Here is a 22578-nt window from a genome sequence, read left to right on the forward strand (position 1 = left end):
TTTGTTCAAACTTTGGCTAAATGAAGCATTTGAAGTTCCAAACTAGTAAAACCCACAAAACATTGCAAGGTAAAACATCAAACCTAAACTAGTAAAACTAAAGACCATAGAATGCTATATACAAGGTGGGTCTCAAAGACACTATAACACCAGGAACCCAAATATAGAGATATAAACTAGAAGCCATATTTCTGCTAGTAACATTTTTCTATGTCATCGAGTGAAGCGCGGTGGTTCCTCTAGTTATCATGTATGATGAGCGTTCACAAGAGCGCGGTATACCATGTCAATGAATTGGTTATCCTGTTAAGGAAATAGAGACGAAAATCAGATGCATAACTTAATAGAGAAAAAAAAAGGGATTTAACTGATGTAAAGGGAAAAATCTCGAGACGCGAGTATTCAAAGCACCCTAGCTAATCAAACTAGCTACACCAAAGAAACTAGAAACCAATGCATTGTGAGCTAGGTTACTAACTTATGGTCTCAACTATCCAACGTCATTCTTGTAAATCACCCCCTCAATGTGACCTTGGTCGATAAAGGCAGGTTCGGAATTTAAATTTTGAGTTTCTTAGGTAGAGCCTCAAGCTAATTCAATAATAGCTCAGTTCATATGCAAGGAAGAGAATTTCGAGTGGCGAATTCTCTTTAAGGTTTGGGAAGGTCGAGACGGAAAAGAGAAGAAATGACGACAGATTGGAAAGAATTAAGAGTAGCTGAAGGGAGTTGGAAATGGGCGGATATTGACGGGTGAAAATGAACGGGAAGAGATTTAGGGGTTCAGAAACTTTTAGATATCTCATCCAAGGATTTGTGGGAAGAACAGTTCAATTTATTTTGGAGTTTGAGAGATGCCCTTCAAATAAAACATCCGGTCCTTGAGAAAGTAAGGTACTTAATTTCAAAACTATAAACGTCCTTATGTACTCCGATGGAAAGGCATCCAGACTATGTGACAGATAATTTTTAGATCTCATAGGGATGAGATAAGCAACCAAACACCAGTTCCGACTTCCAACAGTAAGTTTCAAAGCAATTGTTTGCATACTCCTCTCTTTCTTTTATCGTTTTTCTTATTACTTGAGTACTCTTAGCAACGTTCATAATGTGGATTTTCTCCTGCTAATGAATGGATCTTAGGTCTAACTCAACTCCAAAAACTAGTTCAAGAGGCAATATACTGATGTGGGGCTTCCTCAACACCCCCTCATGCCTAGGGTTGGACATCTGGAGTACGGGAGATTTTAATATGGGGGCCTAACATCATGAACGTGAATCGGGATTGGTCCTACTTTGATATGTTAAGAAATGGATCTTGGCCATAGCTCGACCCCAAAAGCTAGCTCAAGAGGTGAAGATTTCCCAAGCTATATAAAGAGACCACCCATCCCATAATCGACCGATGTGGGCAGCTCCAGCGTAGTGTCAGAAGCTGCTGGGAGTATTTCTTTTTTAAAATACACACCCCCTCACTTCAGCAGACCACTTCGCTTTGAATATATATTTTCATTATTAGAGCAAATGTAGGCAATTGCAGATTTCTAAAACGTTAGAGCCATAAAAAAGTTCACATAGCAAAGTAACTACTGAATTCAGGAACTTACTTGAACAAGCATCAAAAATGCCTCCCGCACTTTGTCTCTGCTAATGACATGTCCATTGCTTGGGCTAGGAGCAGAAGTAGGAGTGAGAGATGGAGGCAGATTCGGAGGAGGAAATGGCTGAAGCAAAGGAGCTCCGTAATGGCATTGAAGATTCCCAGGGGAATGAAGTGGAGGAGCAGTAGGCACAGATGAAGAGACAGGAGGTATCAGCGGAGAAGAGGAAGGAGGAGGACCAAAGAATGATGATGGCTTCACAAGATTTGAAGACCTTCTAGTACTGGTATCAGGTTCAGGAGCATCAACTGTAGGCATCAAAGTCGAAGATGTAGAAAGAGGAGGAGATGGAGACGGTGCAGGTGCCGAAGAGGGAGGTACAGCAGGAGGAGGACGAGGAGAAGGTAGGACTACTGCAGCTGAGTCATACGACTGTCCCTGAACTGCAGCATTTGGACCACTACCAATTCTCACAGCATTCTGCAAAATGAAATGCTAAAATTTCAGTCAAGTTAACAATGTATGAAACAAAAACATATGCAAACAAAATTTCATCTCTAACATGGTACTAGTCTAGAAGCATCTCTACTTAACTTACCAAGTACATGATCCAGATATAGAAGGGTGGAATAATGCATCAAATGAGTCAGTATTACTTCTTTAGGAGAAATAGCACGGAATCTCATTTTGGTTTCCCTTGATAGATGGATCGTTAATGTTTGGAATATCAGATGAAAATTCTTAAAAATAACCATATGATTAGTTAACATCCAGTATACATCTCAGACAAAGGTGTCACATATAATTTTGCAGGACTGTCTATTATAAGAACTAATGATCCCCAAGCAAAGGTTGATGATAAAAAGTATTTAGATCTTCCAAGGGAACTGACACATGAAGAGACATTATTTTCTGCAAGATAAACGCAGCATAACAGCCACATTACATGGATAAAAAAAAGCGCAAGTAGAAGGGAAGAAAAGGCATACACTGAAAAAATTCACGAAGGAACGATCATCTGGGACATCTGCAGTATTTGATGTAGTAGATGATGGCTCCAGGGGACCATCCATTACCGACATGCTTGGAACTGCTTCCAGCTCTTCAAATTCACTGTATCAAAATTACATAAAACCAAAGTTCCTCTCAGAATCCAACTGAGTGCAATTTGCCTTCAGTCACAGACTATTTTGAGCAAATGGTTAAATCCTAAACCAACCAACCCAAACTATTCACCTCGCCAAAGATCTTGTAGCTTGCTTGCAAGTTGCAACTAAAAGCTCACTTCTCACAAAGTAATCTCTCATTAGCTTTTCCTAGTGACTTTCACCATGCATATACCTAGTTTTTATGAGCAAGTTGGCTATAAAGCACCCATGGTAGGAAGCACCCATGGTAGGACAAGGACCAACCTATTCAAACAGTATACAAGACCCAACAATTCAAAGGCCCATTCAGCAATACTCACATTTCACTAAAAGCATACTTCCACCGCAGATACAAACATTATCCCACTCATCTCAGAGATACTATGATAACTTTCTTATTCTGTCAAAATTATTCTGCGAACTTAATTTTAACCATATCTATGAGCGTCTACAATTGTTTTTAACAGTATTTGCAACTAAACTGTTCGACCCTTGAAAAAAATCAAACGGTATCTCATTGACCAGGTTCTTTAGGATGGCATCAATTTAAATTTATTATGCTTTCTGTCAGTCATATTGCAATTCAAGATTCTAGCAAACAGAGGGAAGACCAAAAACTTTTTAAGTGCCAAGTTAAACTACTATATCTGAGACATAAATCAAGGAATAGATCAAAGTCAAACTATTTAGAAATAAAATGCTTTAACAAACAAGAGAATCTAACATTTTGATCAATAAAAATATTCTGTTCTTCACAAATATGTACTAAAATACCTCTGGTTGGTTGGTAATTTGAACTTGGTAGGCACCTTGGAATAAGCACTCAATATCCTGATCACAAGTGAAATATCATAACATATTATCAGGCATATTAAGACAATCTTAACGAGAAAAGGCAAGAGAAGATTGAAGTAGTGAAGCAGTCCCTTCTCATCACGGTGATAAATAGATATGAGTGAAGCAGTGAAGAAGTTGTCTAGCATAGATGCAAGCTTGAATCTCTACCCCTTCCCCCCTTTCTGATAGATGCCTTTGCCTTAAAGTTTCAAGTCATACAATACTCAACTTCTCAATAGCTCTATGAGAAACTTATTCGAAAAGATGAGATGAAGATCTAGTAAACCATTTCAGCTTGTATAGTGGGTAATATAGAAAGAGAGGAGTCGGAGGTGTTCTGGAATGTAAAAGAAGAATACCCCTGAACCAGAGTAAAACAGTTCAGCTGTTATGGAAATTAAACGGATAACAACCCCAAGCCAAAGTAAAACAGCTCATCTTTTTACTGATCAGGAAAATGCAATGAAACAAAGTTGCAACTTTAAGTTTGAACGTCATCTAACCGTTCACCTAATTAAAACAATGAGGAAGCCAAACATACCATTCTGCTAATCATTGGGCTGTTCATTACAATAAATTTAGATGTTATAGACTGAGGTTCTAGAGAAGTCCAACCTATAGGCAGCAGAACTAGCAAATTTTACTTCCATATAATCTTGGAATAATTAGATTTCAAGCACATACTATAAAAAGAATGACTGCGTAGGCAATTGAGTCCTCAAAGTTCCACAATACAAATCTAATTAATATTTTCTCGTAGAATTAACACAGTGAATTGTGAGTGGAACTAAAAACACACACACAGAGAAAGGGGGATGTGGGAGATGGGAAAAGAATGAGTTATGGAGGGAAAAAGAGATTCAAAAGGTCACCTGTTAAAGAGGTTTGCAACTTCTTCACATTCGCGTGAATTGTAGAACCATATGCCATTTACTTCTTGTGAAGAATTTCGATATAATAAATATGGGAGCTGGAGCTCGAACTCAAAATCTCCCAAAAGATCCTCCACCAAATTATCTGCTTGTACGAATAAAGTCATATCTTTAACATGAAAGAACTAGAAAGACATGCGCACAGAAAGCAATATTTTTACTTTTTGTACCAACTTATGAGCAACATGGAATTCATGTCAACATGGCCTTATTTCATTCCACTATTAGGAGCTTCCTAAAAGTAGAAAAAAATTCCATCTTACACTTCTACTGGCATGAATATACAAGCTCCTAACCATAAAAAAAGACTCTTAGCAAACACCATTCCTAAAGTTAAGTGTAGCAACATCAGTTAAGTCTTAATCTGACTGACTGCTATCACCAATGCAGATTCTCTGCTTCCATTGTGATATGTTCTATTGAATCTAAAAGATATAATGTCATTAATTGTCATTCCAGTAATTTCCTGCAAAATGGTAACTTACAGCCCCTTGAGATTCATCATCATTAAAGAACCTTGCAAAAGTTCTGGAAATATACAATCCAAGCAGAACATTTTGAACAGAAAACAAATAACTAACCTGTATTTCTGCGGTTCATAACAATGAACTGAAACCGAGGTTGAGCACTCCTGCAACACCCACCAAAGATGTAATAAGTATCTCATATTGCTATACCATTCAAATCAACTCAGGAAGAAGAACAATGCATCAAATGTAGAAACTTCCAATCAATCAATCAATCAATTGAGTCCTAATCTATAGCTAGATGGGTCGGCTATATAAATCCTGTATAATAATTTTTCTCTACTGTGCGCAGCTTAATTCCTTTACTAGTAAATAATTTGACCATCAAGGCAAAGTACATCTCTATAATGCAGATTCTTCAAAATTCAAACTTAACACTATGACATATAAATTTTGACCATATTATATCTAAAACCTTTCCACACACAAAAAAAGGAGAAATACACCTCAAACATCATCAATTCAATCAAGTCCTGAGCTTAAGAAAAAGAAAAGAAAAGCAAGTTCATCAACCCAAACGCATACACACCCAAGGTTGTGGCCTAGTGGTCGATAAGGTGAGTTGAAATCCATCAGGTTTTACGTTCAAATTCCAACACACACAAAAAAACACAAAGTGATTTCTACCCATCCTATGTATCCTAACCTTAACAGTCAGAGTTACCTAGTACCTATTGCTAGTGAGGTGCCATAGAATTAGTCGAGGCGTACAAAAGCTAACCCGAACATCATGATCATCAAAAAAAAAATTGCTTACCTCTTGACAACAAACAAGGATCCTTCTACATCCTTTCGACTCTACAAAAAGAAATGAAAACAACATCAGTACTCAAATACAAGTCAATCAATAAACCCCACTAAATCCTAAACTAGTCATCATCTATCATTCCAACTCACTCAATTCAAATACAACAATCTTCTTCAAAAACTAAAAGACTTCGCTAAAATCTCGCCACACACAAAAAAATTCATAACAAATAAAGATTCATTTTTTATCAAAAGAAATTGAATACCCATTGGCTATTATCGATATTGAATTCATATAGAGTAACATGAGCAGCAGTAATCAAGATTTCTTCAACAAATGGATCGATTCTCTGAAGAACCGTTAAGTTAAGAAGCTTTGTACTGTTTTGGTCCAAATTAGGCATTAATTTCCCGTTCTGAGACATTATTTTGTACTGAATCTACAACTAATTTTACGATGATTGTTGAACTTGTGGGGAAAAAAAAACCCTAGAAATCCTTCAATTTGGGGTTTTTGCTGTATATTACTTGGGAGATTGCCTACGGAAGAAGACACTTGAATTTTATAAATTATTTTTTTTATTAAAAATTATGGAAGATAATTTCTTTATATATATATATATATATATATATATATATATAGTAAAGAAAAAAAACTAATTGTTTGGGGTTGAAACTTTGATTATTTTGTCTTTTTGACGATTAAAATATATTTTTTGTGTAATTGATTCACAAGGAAAATTGTGAAAGTACTAAATATGGTGATATAATTAGTTGTACAAAACATGAATTTGATTTATCTCATAATATATCTGAAATACTGATATTTAAAATTATATCTTATTAAATTCGATTAAAGAAGAATAAATATATATATATATAAGAAATATTAAAGTACAAGAAAATATAATAAAAATTCATTGAATAAATCTTAAGGACCAAAAAGATATAGAATTTTACCTATATTAATTAATAAATAGGTACCAAAAATTATATTTTGAAGGATAATGATAATAGTAATTAACTTGAAAAAGTCGAATAATTTCTAAAAGACAATACAACGTTGAGTGACTATGAAGTCAATTATTCAAAATTCACAGAGTATACAAACTTCTAACTCAATGTTTATAAGCATGTAAAGTGTGAATATAATATAATTGAAACATTTTTTTAAAAAAAAAAATTAAGTAATAATTCTTATAATAATATGATATAATTAAGATATGTCTCAATTAAAACTATTTTATGGATATATATAAGTCAAAATCAAACAATGATTATAAGTTTATTGTACTATCAAATATTGAAATCAAACTTACGAATATTAAGTCTTGCTAGATTAATTTAGTGTGGTGATGACATAATATTTTACTTTTTTTATTTACAAAAACTGAAATTATCTAATTAATATTTTTAATATCATATAATTCAGAGTCCGGAGTGTAAAGGGTATAAAATATTAACAAAATTTCAAACGGTATTTGGGTTTATTAGCGACTAGCTTCGTCCTTATAAAAGCCCAACTTTCAGTCTTTATGTTTTACTTTAAAATTGCGATATATTGAGCTATAGAACTCCAAATTGGGCGATTCAAAAGGCTAAGTTGTGAGATTTTTCGAGGGCAACACATTGGTGAGCTTGAAATCTGATTTGGGGACCCGATATGAGGTAAATTTTGTGTTTTAACTGCTGTCAACTTTTGGGAAACTTTTAGAAGGTGATTTCTTGGCCATTTTAGGTCTGAATCTAGTGATTCAAGAACTTATATTGTGGGGGTTTTCGTGAGGATCGTCGTGGTGTGATTGGTTTTGGCAGTTGGACCTTCATTTTTGAAATTCTTGTAAATAGCTGTTACCATTGTTGCTGATTTTTTGCGTAGAATTTGAGTTTTTAGTTGCACGTTCATGTTGGGACTGTCTTGAGTCCCGAATTGTGTTTCATTTTGGAAAAAAAAATTCGAGAGTTGTTTAGGACCTTTATTTGGGGTTAATTCTGGATTCCTCAACGCGGATTTCACTTTTTCCGTTTTGACCGCGAAATTGATCCGTCTCCATTTCTTGCGATTTTAGTGTTTAAATAACCGTAATAACGTTGTGACTCTATTTTTGATAGTGTATCAACGTTTCTAGCGATTTTCAATTTTTTTTAAAAAAATCATTGCTAGGCAACGATTTTAGAAAAAAATAAAAAGAAATATTAACATTAATATAATTATCCGAAGATTGAATTTATCAACAATATCATATAAAAGTATAAAATTAATTAAATAAATTCAAACTCACCTTATAAAGAAAAGGCCTTTAAAAACTTTAGAAAATTAGAAAAATAGAAAGGCTTTTAAGAATGTTGAAAAATTGAAAACTACAATACAATTTGAATGAGCAATTCAATCAATTTATAAAAAAGTAAAAGTGTAACATTCTGAGTTGACACTATTTACACGTGAATTGTATTAAATCAATTTATAATAAAACAAAAACTGCACTATTTACATGTGAATGACAATTCAATCAATTCATAACAAAATAAAAATTACACTATTTGCATGTGAATTACAATTCAATCAATTTATAACAAAATAAAAATTACAGTATTTATATGTGAATTATAATTCAATCAATTTATAACAAAATTAAAATGTAATATGTGACTTTGACACTATTTGCATGTGAATTGACACAATTTTTTATAAATGCATGTGAATTTTTTTTATAAGTTTGAATATTTTTGTAAGAATTTGACATATCACCTTTTTTTTTTAAGTTGACATGAGATTATCTTAAAAAAATTTAATATATATATATATATATATATATATATATATATATATATATATATATATATATATATATATATATATATATATATATATATTTTGACATATCACCTTTTTTTTTAAGTTGACATGAGATTATCTTAAAAAAATTTAATATATATATATATATATATATATATATATATCAAGAAAATCGCTGCATAGGTAGCGATTTATTTTTTTAAAAAAAAAATTTCAAGAAAATCGCTACCTAGGCAGCAATTTTAATTCTATTTGAACTCAAAAATCATTTAAATTTAAATTCAATACAATATCTTTTTTTAGAAAGAAAATATTTTTGTTACCTTACTTATTCTTAATTTTTTTTAAATGATGCATATTTTCTTATAAGCTATATATTTGAATTTCAAAAAAATATTATAATTTTTTTATATAAAATTGCTTCTTTAAATATTTTTTATTTATAAATCGTTGCCTAAGCAGCGATTTAAATTTTTTTTTAAAAAAAAAAATCACATTTTGCAAAATCACTGCAGTGGCAGCGATTTTGCTTTTTCCTATGGAGTAAATCGCTGTTGTTCCAGCGATTTTGCTGTTTTGATTAATATAAAATTTTATATACCTTTTTGGAATTTTTGTTAATAATTTGTATCCTTTAGGTTCCGGACTCATACCATTCATACCCCTAATAAAATTTGCCAAATGGCCTTTGTTGCTTTGAGGAATGAAGTCGTTTTTTCTTAAATTACATCATTTCGATGCGAATATAAAATAATCAAATTTTAATACCAAGTATATAAAAAAAATGATATTTTAACTCGGGTCAATGCTATTCGTAGGATTGTTGTTATCAAGTTGTGAGTGATGCTCTAACTAAGCAAAAGTTTTGTACAAAACACTCGATAAATCATAATACACATAATTTTAAGAAAAATCTCTCAAGATGTTTATCTTAATTATTGAATACTTAATCTAAAATCATTATTAGTTTAAGTGCATATAATTCAAAAGGAGAGGGGAGGGAAATGAATTAGATCTTACAAAATTTCGAACAACAAAAGCATATAATGAGGGAGGCTAACTCAGTAAGAGACATATTAGCGGAATATGAAAGGAAGACTATGAATTCAAATTTGCCTATGAACAAGTTGTTTGTTTTTGAAACATCTCCTTTCTTTAAGCTAAAAGCTTTTGAAGGAGATGCGAATGGAACTATATAGTTTAGATTTGTTCCTTTTTCTATGGATGAACCTAATATTGAATAAATAAAATCCTTCCAAACACAGTAAAAAAACAACTTTCATTTACACGAACTCGATTTTTATATGCATTTCTAAGATAATTGAAAGTTTGTTGGAATAAGCGTTGCTATTGAAGACGGTCTTAGAGAAGGAGCTGCTAAAGCAACTGCCAAATAACTTTCCTGTTGATGCTACAACACCGCTCTTGCCGCAAAAAAAGTCGTACGATTAATCAGTTCTTCAAAAAATCTATCAGACTATGGAGTAAACACTTTTTTGATTATGGATTTACTACCAGAAATTCAATGCGTAATCTCAGCCCGGGCTTTAGATCGAAATGAAATTTTCGAAAATCGGAGCTGGAGTATTAGACTTGTTCTGCTTCGATAGAGGCACTGTAACCGTAAGTGAAATAACAATCATTCGGCTGATTGCTCTTATCCTTCCTTCGCTGACACAGAAGAGAGAGAGCTTAATATAAAAAACATATATTTTTATTAGAAAAACTATTGACTCAAATATGTAAAAATCACTACATGTCACTAAAATTTAATTTCAATTTTTACTAAAAATGAATGAACCTCAAACTCAAATTACAACTCTTGCAGCACAATAAATGAGCCTTAAATTCGAATTACTAGGCAACCCTATGGTCTTTTTACCAAAGATAGTTACACAAATTTTTTTTAATTAAAATCTTTTACAATTTCAAGGAAAATCTCTTGTACAATTATCAAGTATATTGTTTAATTTTCAGTTGATACACATTTCACAATGATCAATTTCATAATTTACTTAGTCAATAAAATTAAATGTTTAATCAACTTAATATCACTAGCATTTTCCTACCAGGATTGGGACATGCACACAAGTAACCAATTTTGTAACATTCAACTCAAAACACATGTAATCCCAATTATAACTAAACATTAGTTAATCACATTTTAATTAATTATATTACTAATTTATACACATACAAGATTCACATTTCATTTGTTAAACATCAAATGCTTCAAGAATAAGACTATGTCACAATTCAATTTGTGGAATAATGAAACAAATCAAATCAAAGATTTGGAAAACAAATGATTGAATCTTAATTAAAATTAGTATAAAGTTACATATTTTTTTCCCTAGTAGTTGACATGGAAAGTGCATCTTTATATGTATCTTCATTGTGATCTCTTTTTTCAATGATATAATATTTTCTATAATATATATTCCTTCTTTTCAACTATATATGTGAACATTTTATTTTTTAAATTCAAATTATTATGTAAATTTTAATAAATATTTTAAAATGTAAGTTTTTCAATTTTGAGAATCAACCAACGGAAAAATCCGTAGCCCAGGTGACTCACAATTTTTTTTTCAGATCGACAAAACGAAGGAGTGAATTGTTCACCTAAACCCAGTAGATACTTTCAACACGAAGCATAATTTATTAAAATTACAACAAATACAATATAATTAGTTCATTACTGAAAACCTTAAAGATTGGACTGTATCATATATAAAATCTAAATTCTGAATCTGCGTTTGACATGATAAAATTACAACTTAATTATAATACTTTTCATATAACTTTTAAATATCTAAAACTTTTAACTTTAAAATATTGAGTTGGTGTAATTCGATACTTCTAAAAATATTAGTCAATTTAATTCTCAGAAAGTGATAAAATAATTTGAGATCACACACTTCAATTATATTAATATAAATATACCTATTCATTTTTGCTTAATTACTTTAAGAACTTGAAGGCACGTTATAACAATAGGCTTTAAAATAGTCGTGCAAAGCATAAACTATTTTACATAATAAACTTAGCAAAATACTATAAATAGGATCATAAAATGTGTTTATTTCATCCACATTAATTTAAGTAATAGCAAAAAAATTAATCAAAAATGTCTAAAGCATTGGCACTTGTGGTTGTGTTATTTTTTGTGGGATTTTTTGGTGAATGTTATGGGGAACTTAGAGTTGGATTTTACAAAGGAAAATGTGGTATAACAGATGTTGAAGTTGTTGTTAAAAAAGTTGTTGAAACATGGCATTTTACAAAGAGGGAAAAAGATATTGCAGCTGCTCTTCTACGTATGCAATTTCATGATTGCTTTGTTAATGTAAGAAACTTACATATAGAACTCTTGCTTTTTCAATATATTTTGTTTATAAGTCCTCCTTTACGATATTATCAGAGTCAGATACAAGATTTTAAGTCACGATAGAATAGCTTACCACTTATATTCGTAGTCACGATAAAATAATGTACCACTTATATTCGTTACTTTTCCATATCACTTTGTGTGAAAGTCGTTTGATTTGACACATGAAGCTTAACACAAGAAGGAAAGATTTTTCAAACGCATCTAGTGAAAATTTCGATTTTATTACTGTGTGAAGTTGTTTGTTTTAACTCATGAAGCTTAATAAAAGAACTTGTTAAAAATTCTGGCTCCATTTTTATATGAAGTTATTTAATTTGACACGTAAAGCTTAATAAAAGAAGGATTTGAATGAACTAATAATTTTACTATTTCATGATGAATAATATATAGGAGCGTTGTGTATGTAGATCTACAAATATTTCATTGTGGCAATGTATTTTGACATATATATTACAAATCTTATATATATGCTCAACCAAGCATGCTTGCCCTATGTAAGAAACTAAAAAAAGAATGCCCACCTTGTTGCTTTGTTTATTTGATACCTGAATTTTTACATTATTAGTAACGATTCGATTCTTCACTTTATAATCTTCTTTCTCATTTTTTTTTCAATTTTCTATTGAATCATGTACTAATAATTTTATTATGTACATGATGAATAGGGTTGTGATGCATCAATTCTATTGGATGGAAATAATAGTGAGAAAAAAGCAGGCCCAAATTCAAGTGTTAGGGGTTATAAACTCATTGATGCTATTAAAGAAGCTTTAGAGGCAAGATGCAAAGGCCTTGTCTCTTGTGCTGACATTATTTCTCTGGCAACTAGAGATGCTGTTGTCTTGGTAAATTTTACATTTTAACTCCTTTCATGTTCATTAATATATATAATAATAATTATAAGTCACACTTATTTAGTAATTCTAGATTACAGTTGAAAATAATTTCTTGAGTGAAGATTTCTTGTGACGATTAATTTCAGACTGTATAAGCATAACTTGACATTTGTATGAATATAATGCTTTCGAAAATTGTGTTAAACATGTCATAACATTTTTGTAACGGTAAAAACTTGTTATTGAGGGTAAAAAGAAAAGTTTAAATTATATTTTATTTTTTATGATATGCATCCTAATTTGTATTATTAAAAAAAATGTGACAGAGTGGAGGAAAATGGTACAATGTAGAAACAGGAAGAAGGGATGGTAAAGTTTCCTTAGCATCAAATGTGGATCTTCCTTCTCCATCTATTTCAGTCTCTGATTCCATCAAAGTCTTTGGCAAGAAAAAAATTTCTCCAATAGACATGGTTTATCTTCTAGGTAATTTTCCCTTTTTGAATTCGAGTTTAAATTAACGATAAATCGCTCAAAGTCTAGTGATAAATGAAAAAAAAAAAGTGATCCTTTGTGCATAAGAAAAAGTAGCCCTTTTGGTTCAGAATTCTCTTTTTATTCTATACGTTATTTTTTTTATTGCAATAATATTCAGTAATTTATGAACATCTCAATTATTTTATCATACACAGATTATTACGATACGAATAAAGCCGTGAAGCTTCCTTTAGGAAATATCAATTGACTTTATTTAATGAATTTTAAACAGATTAAAAGAAATCACCTAACATATTTTCTTAAAACTTTTACTAATATATTTGAACATTAATTATCTATATGGTTTACACCTCATTTAACAAGAATCTCTTTTACATTTTGGATAGATTATTTATACATATTAAATTATTTTTCATTTAAACACAAATTCAAGACTCAAGCCAAAACAAGTAATTGGCTCTACCAAAATTGTAAATTTATATCTCTAAAATTGGTGACTCTATCCTACTAGTACATGCTACCTCATAAACCGATATGGTCACTGTATAACTTTAACCATCAAGACTCAGGTATAGGTATAGTGAAAATTAAACTTTGATATCTGATGATTTTCAACTCATTTTATTGACGGTTACATCTTCTTTATTTTCATTGAATTAATGTGTGTGCATTTTCAATATTTCTAGGTGGACACACTGTTGGCAACACTCGTTGCTCACTCATCCAAGATAGGATATACAACTTCAATAATACAGGTGTTCGTGATCCAACCATGAGCAATTGGCTATTTTCTGAGTTAATAAAAAAGTGTCCTAGAGTTTCATCCTTTGATAACAATGTTCCTCTTGATATGAAGACTCCATCATTTGTTGATAACTCATTTTTTGGAGAAATTCAAAAGGGTAATGGGGTTCTTAAAATTGATCAACAACTAGCATTGGATGGGTTGACAAAGAAAATTGTAGGTGATATTGTCAAAGACCCTAATTTTTTCACTAATTTTGGAGAAGCCATGGTGAAATTGGGTAGAGTTGAAGTACTAATTGATGGACAAGGAGAAGTGAGGACATCATGTAGGGTTGTGAATAAGAAGTCATTCTTTTTTGGGTTGTTCAATTAGCACAAGTGACTTTTGTTCAGATCCTTCAGAAATATTGTCCGTGTGCAAATTATTTGGAGGATGCGACATGCGTGTCTAGCAGTTGTTTTGAAGAGTTTGGACAACATAAATTATCGATAGTTTATTTACTTATTTTATTATATTTTGATTTATTTTTTTTTTTGGTCTTGAGTTGGTGTGGGAAGGGGTGAGTAAAGGAGACTCTTCCTTTCTTGATTCTTTGGCAATTGAAATTTGAGTATATTGTTTTTTATGAATTTTTTTTCTTTTATTTTCATGTATTATGTTGTAATTTGATTGATTCTTAAAATTATTTTTCAGATCAATGATATGAAATAAAAGGAGAATGTCATTTTTCTCTACTTCTTAATATACTTTTCTATCATCATGCCATTTTTCTTCCCTCTCATTTTATTTTTTGGCTGGACAAAAGACGAACAAAAGGTAAAAATAACTAACAAGAATAAGATAATATACTAAGGGTGTTTTTGTTATGAATATTTTTTTTAAAAAAAAGTGATTTTTAAACTTATTTTCTTGTGTTTGATAAGCACGGTCAATTATTTCTTTTTTGTCACAAGTTCATTTATGTAATTTAGAGAAATCTATGGAGGTAAGGTAGGGAGTGGTTATGGGGTGGTCTTGGAGGTATGTTGGCGGTAAAAAAAGAAATAATACGCTTGAAATATCACTTATAAATTTTTTATGTTTTAAAAATATTTTTCTTTAACATTTTATCGAACCGGACATGAAAATGAATGAACCATACCAAACACACCTAGAGATATGTAATGAGAAGTTAAAGTCTACATTCCAAGATAAATTAATTTCTAGAATGGCTATAAAGATCCGTTTGACTAAAGATATTGCAAGTAATTTTTTGGGTGGCAAAATTTATTTCATCATAAAATTTGTCAATGGAAAATTCTTTTGGCAAAACAATTCAAATGTTGTTTTGAGCCAAAATATATCATAAAATTTAAATTCATCTCAAAATTTTTTATATATAAAGAAGACAATTAATTATGACTTCAACTATAATTTTATCTACCCAACTTCACAAAGTAGGAGTGTACATGATCGGGTTGGTTTGAATTTTTCAAATATCAAATCAAACTATTTGTGATGGATCTTTGATGTCATATACCAAACAAAACAATAAAACTCGAGTTTTTCAATTTCGAGTTTTTTCGATAAAGTATTCATTTAAACATATAATTTACTTGTACTTCAAATATTTCTTTAGTTCTATCAAATGCAACTATCTAAGTTATTTCTCAAGAAAATAACAAAAAAAAGTATGATATGATTAATGACACTAAAATATCCAACCAAAAAAATAATAATATAATCGCGTAAAACAAATATTGCAAATTAATATAATGAAATTGATCATAATTTGAAATCATGCTAAAATAAGTTAATAAGTATTAGTTACATGATTAAATATTAAAAGAAAGTAAAATTAGATTATGTATTTTAATTGTCTAAATCTATGTAAAACTAAAAAAAAAATTCAATATTATTGTCATTTTTAGTGTTGAATTGATTTTCTTTTTGCATAAGTATTTGATTTTTATTTCAATTTTATTATAATTACCAACATGTATGGACTATAATATTTATCAGATCATTAAGAATTCTAACTTCCAAACATGAAATAAATACATATTAAAAGACAAAAACTATGAATTTTTTTTAAGAAATATTTAAATATTATATCAAAGTAAGTATTTTTACGTATAAAATAAACTTTTAAAATTATATATATAATGTCGAGTTGGTTTAGTCTCGAATTGATTTTTTTTACTTGAAACAAAACCAACCCAGATATAGTGGGGGGGGGGGGGGGTTCCAACAGCAAATCAAGTCAAACCAAACCACTAGTCGGTTTTTTTTTCGTTTGACTCGACTTGCGATTTGGTTCGATTTTCGATTCGATTTTATACACCCCTACCACAAACCATTCATCTTCTCGACCATCTCATCCGAAAATGCATGCTCGCATGAAGAGATTGTTCTTATATGAGAATATAATGTTCTATTAATTAAAGAATAACTAAATTATTATTAACATTGTTATTATTTATTTTATATTGCAATATTGATAATAGATCTTAGTAACTAATTTTAGTTGGAAAAAAAAGAAAAATAAGACAAAAAATTGAATTAAAGAAGTATAAAATAATTATATATTGTTTTCCAAGTATAGTTGAGGGGGTTCATCGATCCAAAAACACCCTTAGGTAGAAAATTAACATGTGTATACATGATTAGAATTATATTTTACGTAATATGATAGATGTTACAAAAACTCTTTGAACATCGTGTTTTACTTTTTCATATTTTATACCAATTATAGAAAATTTTGGCCCTCTATAAATCTTTGATACTATTAAGTAACACCATTTTTAAGCCATATGCTTTGACTTTAGTATAATATAAATATACTTCAACAACTTGATGGCACGTTATTGTCACAATCTCTAAGAAATGGTCGTGCAAAGCATACATACACATTTTACATGTCACACACTTCATTATTATCTTAATTAATAACCTTAGCAAAATACTATAAATTGGCTTAAAAAAAAGTGTCTATCAACCACATTCTATTTTTGTCAAATTAAAATGTCTAAAGCATTGGCTCTTGTGGTGGTGTTATTTTTTATGTTATTTTGTGAAATATGCTATGGGGAACTTAGAGTTGGATTTTATGAAGGAAAATGTGGGTTGACAAATGTTGAAGGTGTTGTCCAAAATGTTGTAAATACATGGCATATTGAAAAGAAGGAAAAGGATATTCCAGCTGCTCTTCTACGTATGCAATTTCATGATTGTTTTGTTAAGGTACGAAACTTATATATATATATAGCAGTGATGGATACAGAATTTTTTAATCACAAATATACAGGCGAATCACTATACTCACTACTCTTTTCGTGTCATTTTATGTGATGAAGCTATTTGAATTGACATACAAGTTTTAATAAAGGAGAGAATATTGGAATACGTGGTTTTAAACATATAATAATATTTTTGTGGAGAAAAGGCTCAAAATAGATGTTTATCCTTTGGTTAAGACTTAAAATTATTCTTATTTTTTCATATGAAACATTAATTGTCCCTCATGTTTGTAATATTGATATACTTTTAGTCCTGTGAAACTTTCGTCTATTTTTTAACATTAGTTTGTCCACAATTTAGTGTATGAAATGTTTAGATTTGTTTATCTATATTTAGTAGAAACAATTACTCCATAAGAGAAGATGAGAAAAAGAGCTTTCTATTATGAAAATTGGGTTTAGCTGCAAACTTCGTCACTAATTCACTTGTAGCTAACATAAATCGATCGTTGCACAAAAGTAACGATAAATTTTGTTGTTTAGCTATAAAAATTTATCCGTGATTAAATCTATCTTTTTAAATGCAAACATCATTGTAGCTAATTAAATCAAGAATCTACCTTTATTTGTACTGTTGAACATGAAATCTTTTTTTTTTTGTGCCTATTAAGTTATGTCATAAAGGGTAAAATAATTTTTTTTATGTTAATTTCCTTTTGACTTTTCTTGTTTTGCTCATGACCCAATTCCATAAAATTTTGGTATTATGAAAAAAAGAATGCTCCTTATGGAATATTTGTGGTACAATTTTCTATTTGTCATTTAATAATATTTTTGCTATATGTACATAGGGTTGTGATGCATCAATTCTATTGGATGGATTCATCAGTGAGAAAACAGCAGTCCCAAATTCAAGTGTTAGGGGATATGAACTCATTGATGCTATTAAAGAAGCTTTAGAAGCAAAATGTCAAGGCCTAGTTTCTTGTGCTGATATTATTTCTATGGCAACTAGAGATGCTGTTGTCTTGGTAAATTTACATTTTATTTCATCATTATTACTTTCATATATCATTTGAGATTTTTGATGTTACTACCATACAATGTGAGGCTGAATTGCTAATCGTAACGAACTTAATTTTGTTTCCAACAAAAAAATGAGAAGACCTTTGACCTAGGTTGAGAAGGGATACATGTCATTTTATTTTTTGAAAATATAGTTCTCAACAAGGCTCGAAGACCTTTGACTAGATTTGAAATGGATCGGGTAAAAAATACATTTAAAACATGGGCGGGATTTATTAGTAATTTTCTCTGTTTCTTCAATGTAGCATTTTTAATCTGTCTCAAAAAAGAGTGTTTCTTTTTATATCTAGTAAGTTTTTCAGTTTCGATATTTTATATGACAAGTTTAATATTATAAAATTTAAATGGACTAGACACATCATTAATCTAAGATCTATGACAAGATTCAAATGTCTCACTTAGTTTTTTTAACATTTGTGCCCAATCAAACTAAAGAATAATTATTTTTTTCATCACTTATTTGATTGGCCTTGGAGGTGAGAAAATACTAAAGATTCCTGAAACTCGTGGTCTTAAAAATATGCTATAATATTTGTGTGACTATAATACGACGAGACCTTTACATTATATCATTTGAGACATATACATGCATCCTAATTTGTGTTGGTTTTGATTATAAAATGTCATAGGGTGGAGGAAAATGGTATGATGTAGAAACAGGAAGAAGGGATGGAAATGTTTCCTTAGCATCAAATGTGAATCTTCCTGCTGCAACAATTTCAGTTTCTGATTCCATCAAACTCTTTGCAAGCAAAAATCTTACTCAATATGACATGGTTTATCTTCTAGGTAATTTCACATTTTTACATTCCTTAATTTTATTGGGACGATGTCCAGTAGCATATATGTACCTCGACTATTATATCACGTTAGATACTATTCCTTGCCACGGTGAATATACAATCAAAGAAATTATCTAACACATTTAATTTTATTTTACTTTTAGTAAAATTTTGAACAACGGTCGATTTATGGTTCACATCTCATTATATTCCCCATTAGGACATACCTTTGGATGCTATCCTTTTTAATGTTTTTAGGGATAATGTTCAAGTACCCCTTCAACCTATGCCCGAAATCTCAGAGACACACTTATACTATACTAAGGTCCTATTACCCCCCCTGAACTTATTTTATTAATAATTTTTTATCCTTTTTCGACCTACGTGGCACTATCTTGTGGGCCCAACGATGGTTGACTTTTTTTTAAACTAGTGTCACATACGCTAAAAAGGGGTAGAAAATTACTTATAAAATTAATTTAGGGGGGTAATAGGACCTTAGTATAGAATATATGTCTCTGTAATTTCGGACATAGATTGAGTGGGTACTTGTGCATTTTCCCATGTTTTTATTTTGCAACCTTTATCTTATTCTAATTTTTCATTTTATGACAATGATACTTCAACTAGCTTGCGTGCACCTAGAGTTTTAAGCCATAATCTTCTTTGCTTAGTGCCATTTAGATAAAATTAACTATAAATATTAAATAAACTTTTAAATACAAATACAAAGTTCGAGCCAAAATTATATATTGAGTACTATTAAATCCATAACTCTGTTTGGTGACTCTATCCTATGAGTACATGGTCCCTCGTAAGTCGTAACCACTAACCAACATGGTAGTGAGTAACTTTAATTTGACCATTCAAAACTTAGCCAGACTGAAATAAATCACTTATCTGACAATTTTCATCGCACTTCATTGACCGTCATCTGCTTGTTTATTTTCGATTCTAGGTGGCCACACCGTTGGAATTGCTCGTTGCTCACTCTTCAAAGATAGAATATACAACTACAATAATACTGGTGGTCCTGATCCAAGCATGAGCCCATGGCTATTGGCTGAATTAAAGGAAAGATGCCCTAGAATTTCATTATTTTTTGACAACACTTATCCTCTTGATGTGAAGACTCCATCTTTGGTAGATAATTCATATTTTCAAGAGATTCAAAGGGGAAATGGGGTTCTTCAAATTGATCAACAAATAGCATTGGATGAATTGACAAAGAATATTGTGGATGATATTGTTAGTGATCCTGATTTTTACACTAAGTTTGGTGAGGCAATGGTCAAATTGGGTAGAGTTGAAGTATTAATTGATGGACAAGGTGAAGTGAGGAAATCATGTAGGGTTGTTAATGAGAAGCCATTTATTTTTGGAGGGTTCCATTAGAAAAAAGTCTATTTTTTTTTTTTGTTAATTTTATTTGCTTATTTATAAGTTTTCTTTTGTTTCATTTTTTTGTTTGTATTGGATCATTGACTCTTTGGCATTTGAAAATTCGAGTATTGTTGTACTCTTTTTCATTATGTCTCAATTTATATAACAGAATTCAAATGAATTGATCTTTGACCATATATTTTTTTATATATTTTTTTAAAATATTTTAAATTATTAATTATTGTAACTTACAGTACTTATTAAAAAAATTATAAATAAAGAGTCTCACAACTCTGTGATTGAAAAAAGAAATTTGAAACATATGAAAGAAACAACATTGTTTGAATATCTTAAAGAAACATTCATTTGAATACAAAATGAAACAACATGATTGGTAACATGAGAATATACAAACTAACTTTTGATGATAGCAATATCCTTAATGATATATCTCAAACTCGAAAAGCTTTGTGGGATTTGATCATAAAGTTGATTTTCTGAAAGATCAACAGATTTCAAGTCTTTCATGTCACAAAATGTAATTACTGTAATTCTGCAAAGAAACATATAGAATAAACATGTTCCTAAAGCGAATTTGGGGGGTCAGAATTTCAATATCCAATAAACTCATTCTCAGCTAAATCAATTTTTTTTTGCAGTTTTGTGCAATTTTCCAAGGATGAAGGAAACGGATCCGTTAAGTCTATTTCTTTCACACACTATTGACTTGTTAGAATGGAATTTTTTTTTGTAATTTGACTAGTTATTACTTCCTATATCTTTATTTTATATGTAATAATTTTTTAAAAACTTACACAAATTTCACTAATTTAGAAATTAATTAATTGGATATATTTTAATTTGTAATATTACGATTTCTATCAGATTTTGGTACATTCAGATACATTTAGATATGTTCAAATACATATTTTTCGAGATACATATTGTCAATATTAAGAAAATGCATATAGATATTTATTTTTCTTTGAACTTGTGTATATATTAATTAAGTCAACAAGTCTTCTCTACAACTTTATCAATTGTTCCTGTTTTGGTCATGCATGCTCACGTTGATAGAGTTGTCTTGTTATAAAAGAGGACTTTTCTCAAAAAGATATAAACAAAAAATGTTGTGTATTTAAAGGTGCGAGCGTGAAGCGAAGCATTTAATACAATATGAGGTGAGGTATAAGTCTCGAAACACGGGCCATGGATTTACATGTTTTTTTTTCTACAATGTTATTATAATCTCTTTCATAAACAAGATTAATTAGATAATCTTATTGAATTTTAAATAAATATAATATCAACTAATTAATAATCACTTGTTTGAATGCTTCACTATTAGTTGTTTGACTCAAAGACTTAATGATTTTAAAGAGTTCTTTTTCCTCTTAAATTGTATGTATTAATTAAGTCGAGAAGACTTCAACAAGTCTCCTCTTACATTCCACAACACTATTAAGGTCTCATTTGAATTTGATTTGAAATCAGATAGATTTAAAGTTAAAAGTTGATATTTGGATATGTAATTTAAATTTTTTAAGTTGTATTTTTAGTCAATAGGGAAAAGAATCAAATATGTATCTAAACTATTCGAAAAAAGTCTAGATATACTCTCTGTTTAAAGTTTAACTCACTCATGCCCTTGCCGTCCAACTTTGGCCCAAATATGCCCTTATGGGCATTAGTTGGTATGCTGGACATATACAACTCATTTTTAATTTCTTTAAATGTTACATGCAATTGTCATGTCATTTTGAAATTACCACATGACATTTATATGAAAATGAAAAGGGATTCAGAACCATAAACATCTAATCTGACCCATTAATCAACTCCTTTTAAATAAACTATCTGATCCGTTTTAACAATTTTGTCTAATTTTTATTTTTTTTGGTAAATCTAAAAAATGAGTAATTGATTAATAAATAATAAGAAAAATATGAAGAAAAGAAATATAAAATTAACGCAAAAAATTCTCAAATAAATATAGTAACCTTATATCCAACAATTTCAATAATTTTTTATATAATTTTATTTT

The 22578-nt window shown here is 30.1% G+C and overlaps 3 protein-coding genes across 3 annotated transcripts; 2 read left to right on the forward strand and 1 right to left on the reverse strand.

The window, feature by feature from the left end:
* LOC101247742 (mRNA-decapping enzyme-like protein) lies at window positions 1–6405 on the reverse strand. Its single transcript, XM_004228411.4, has 8 exons — window positions 6059–6405; window positions 5803–5843; window positions 5100–5149; window positions 4459–4603; window positions 3524–3580; window positions 2591–2714; window positions 1608–2081; window positions 1–303 (listed from the first exon to the last, which is right to left on the reverse strand). Exons 1-8 carry the CDS (start codon window positions 6215–6217, stop codon window positions 247–249), a joined length of 1107 nt encoding a protein of 368 aa, XP_004228459.1. The 5' UTR covers window positions 6218–6405; the 3' UTR covers window positions 1–246.
* Window positions 6406–11678: 5273 nt separating this feature from the next.
* On the forward strand, window positions 11679–14807 carry LOC101247550 (peroxidase 60-like). The gene is made up of 4 exons (XM_004228818.5): window positions 11679–11938; window positions 12649–12828; window positions 13146–13305; window positions 14004–14807. Exons 1-4 carry the CDS (start codon window positions 11720–11722, stop codon window positions 14435–14437), a joined length of 993 nt encoding a protein of 330 aa, XP_004228866.1. The 5' UTR covers window positions 11679–11719; the 3' UTR covers window positions 14438–14807.
* Window positions 14808–17019: 2212 nt separating this feature from the next.
* LOC101247248 (peroxidase 57-like) lies at window positions 17020–20729 on the forward strand. Its single transcript, XM_004228817.5, has 4 exons — window positions 17020–17287; window positions 18135–18314; window positions 18999–19158; window positions 20110–20729. Exons 1-4 carry the CDS (start codon window positions 17069–17071, stop codon window positions 20544–20546), a joined length of 996 nt encoding a protein of 331 aa, XP_004228865.1. The 5' UTR covers window positions 17020–17068; the 3' UTR covers window positions 20547–20729.
* Window positions 20730–22578: the final 1849 nt, after the last annotated feature.

Source organism: Solanum lycopersicum, chromosome 1 (genome assembly GCF_036512215.1).
Source record: "Solanum lycopersicum chromosome 1, SLM_r2.1".
Classification (NCBI taxonomy): Eukaryota; Viridiplantae; Streptophyta; class Magnoliopsida; order Solanales; family Solanaceae; genus Solanum; species Solanum lycopersicum.

Coding starts and splice junctions, on each gene's coding strand:
- LOC101247742 (XM_004228411.4), bottom strand. CDS start 6,217: ATGTCTCAGAACGGGAAATTAATGCCTAATTTGGACCAAAACAGTACA. Junction 5,844..6,058: donor ATATCGATAATAGCCAATGG/GTATTCAATTTC, acceptor TTCTTTTTGTAG/AGTCGAAAGGATGTAGAAGG. Junction 2,715..3,523: donor AAATTACCAACCAACCAGAG/GTATTTTAGTAC, acceptor ATTTTGATACAG/TGAATTTGAAGAGCTGGAAG.
- LOC101247550 (XM_004228818.5), top strand. CDS start 11,720: ATGTCTAAAGCATTGGCACTTGTGGTTGTGTTATTTTTTGTGGGATTT. Junction 11,939..12,648: donor TTCATGATTGCTTTGTTAAT/GTAAGAAACTTA, acceptor CATGATGAATAG/GGTTGTGATGCATCAATTCT. Junction 12,829..13,145: donor CTAGAGATGCTGTTGTCTTG/GTAAATTTTACA, acceptor AAAATGTGACAG/AGTGGAGGAAAATGGTACAA.
- LOC101247248 (XM_004228817.5), top strand. CDS start 17,069: ATGTCTAAAGCATTGGCTCTTGTGGTGGTGTTATTTTTTATGTTATTT. Junction 18,315..18,998: donor CTAGAGATGCTGTTGTCTTG/GTAAATTTACAT, acceptor AAAATGTCATAG/GGTGGAGGAAAATGGTATGA. Junction 19,159..20,109: donor TGACATGGTTTATCTTCTAG/GTAATTTCACAT, acceptor TTTCGATTCTAG/GTGGCCACACCGTTGGAATT.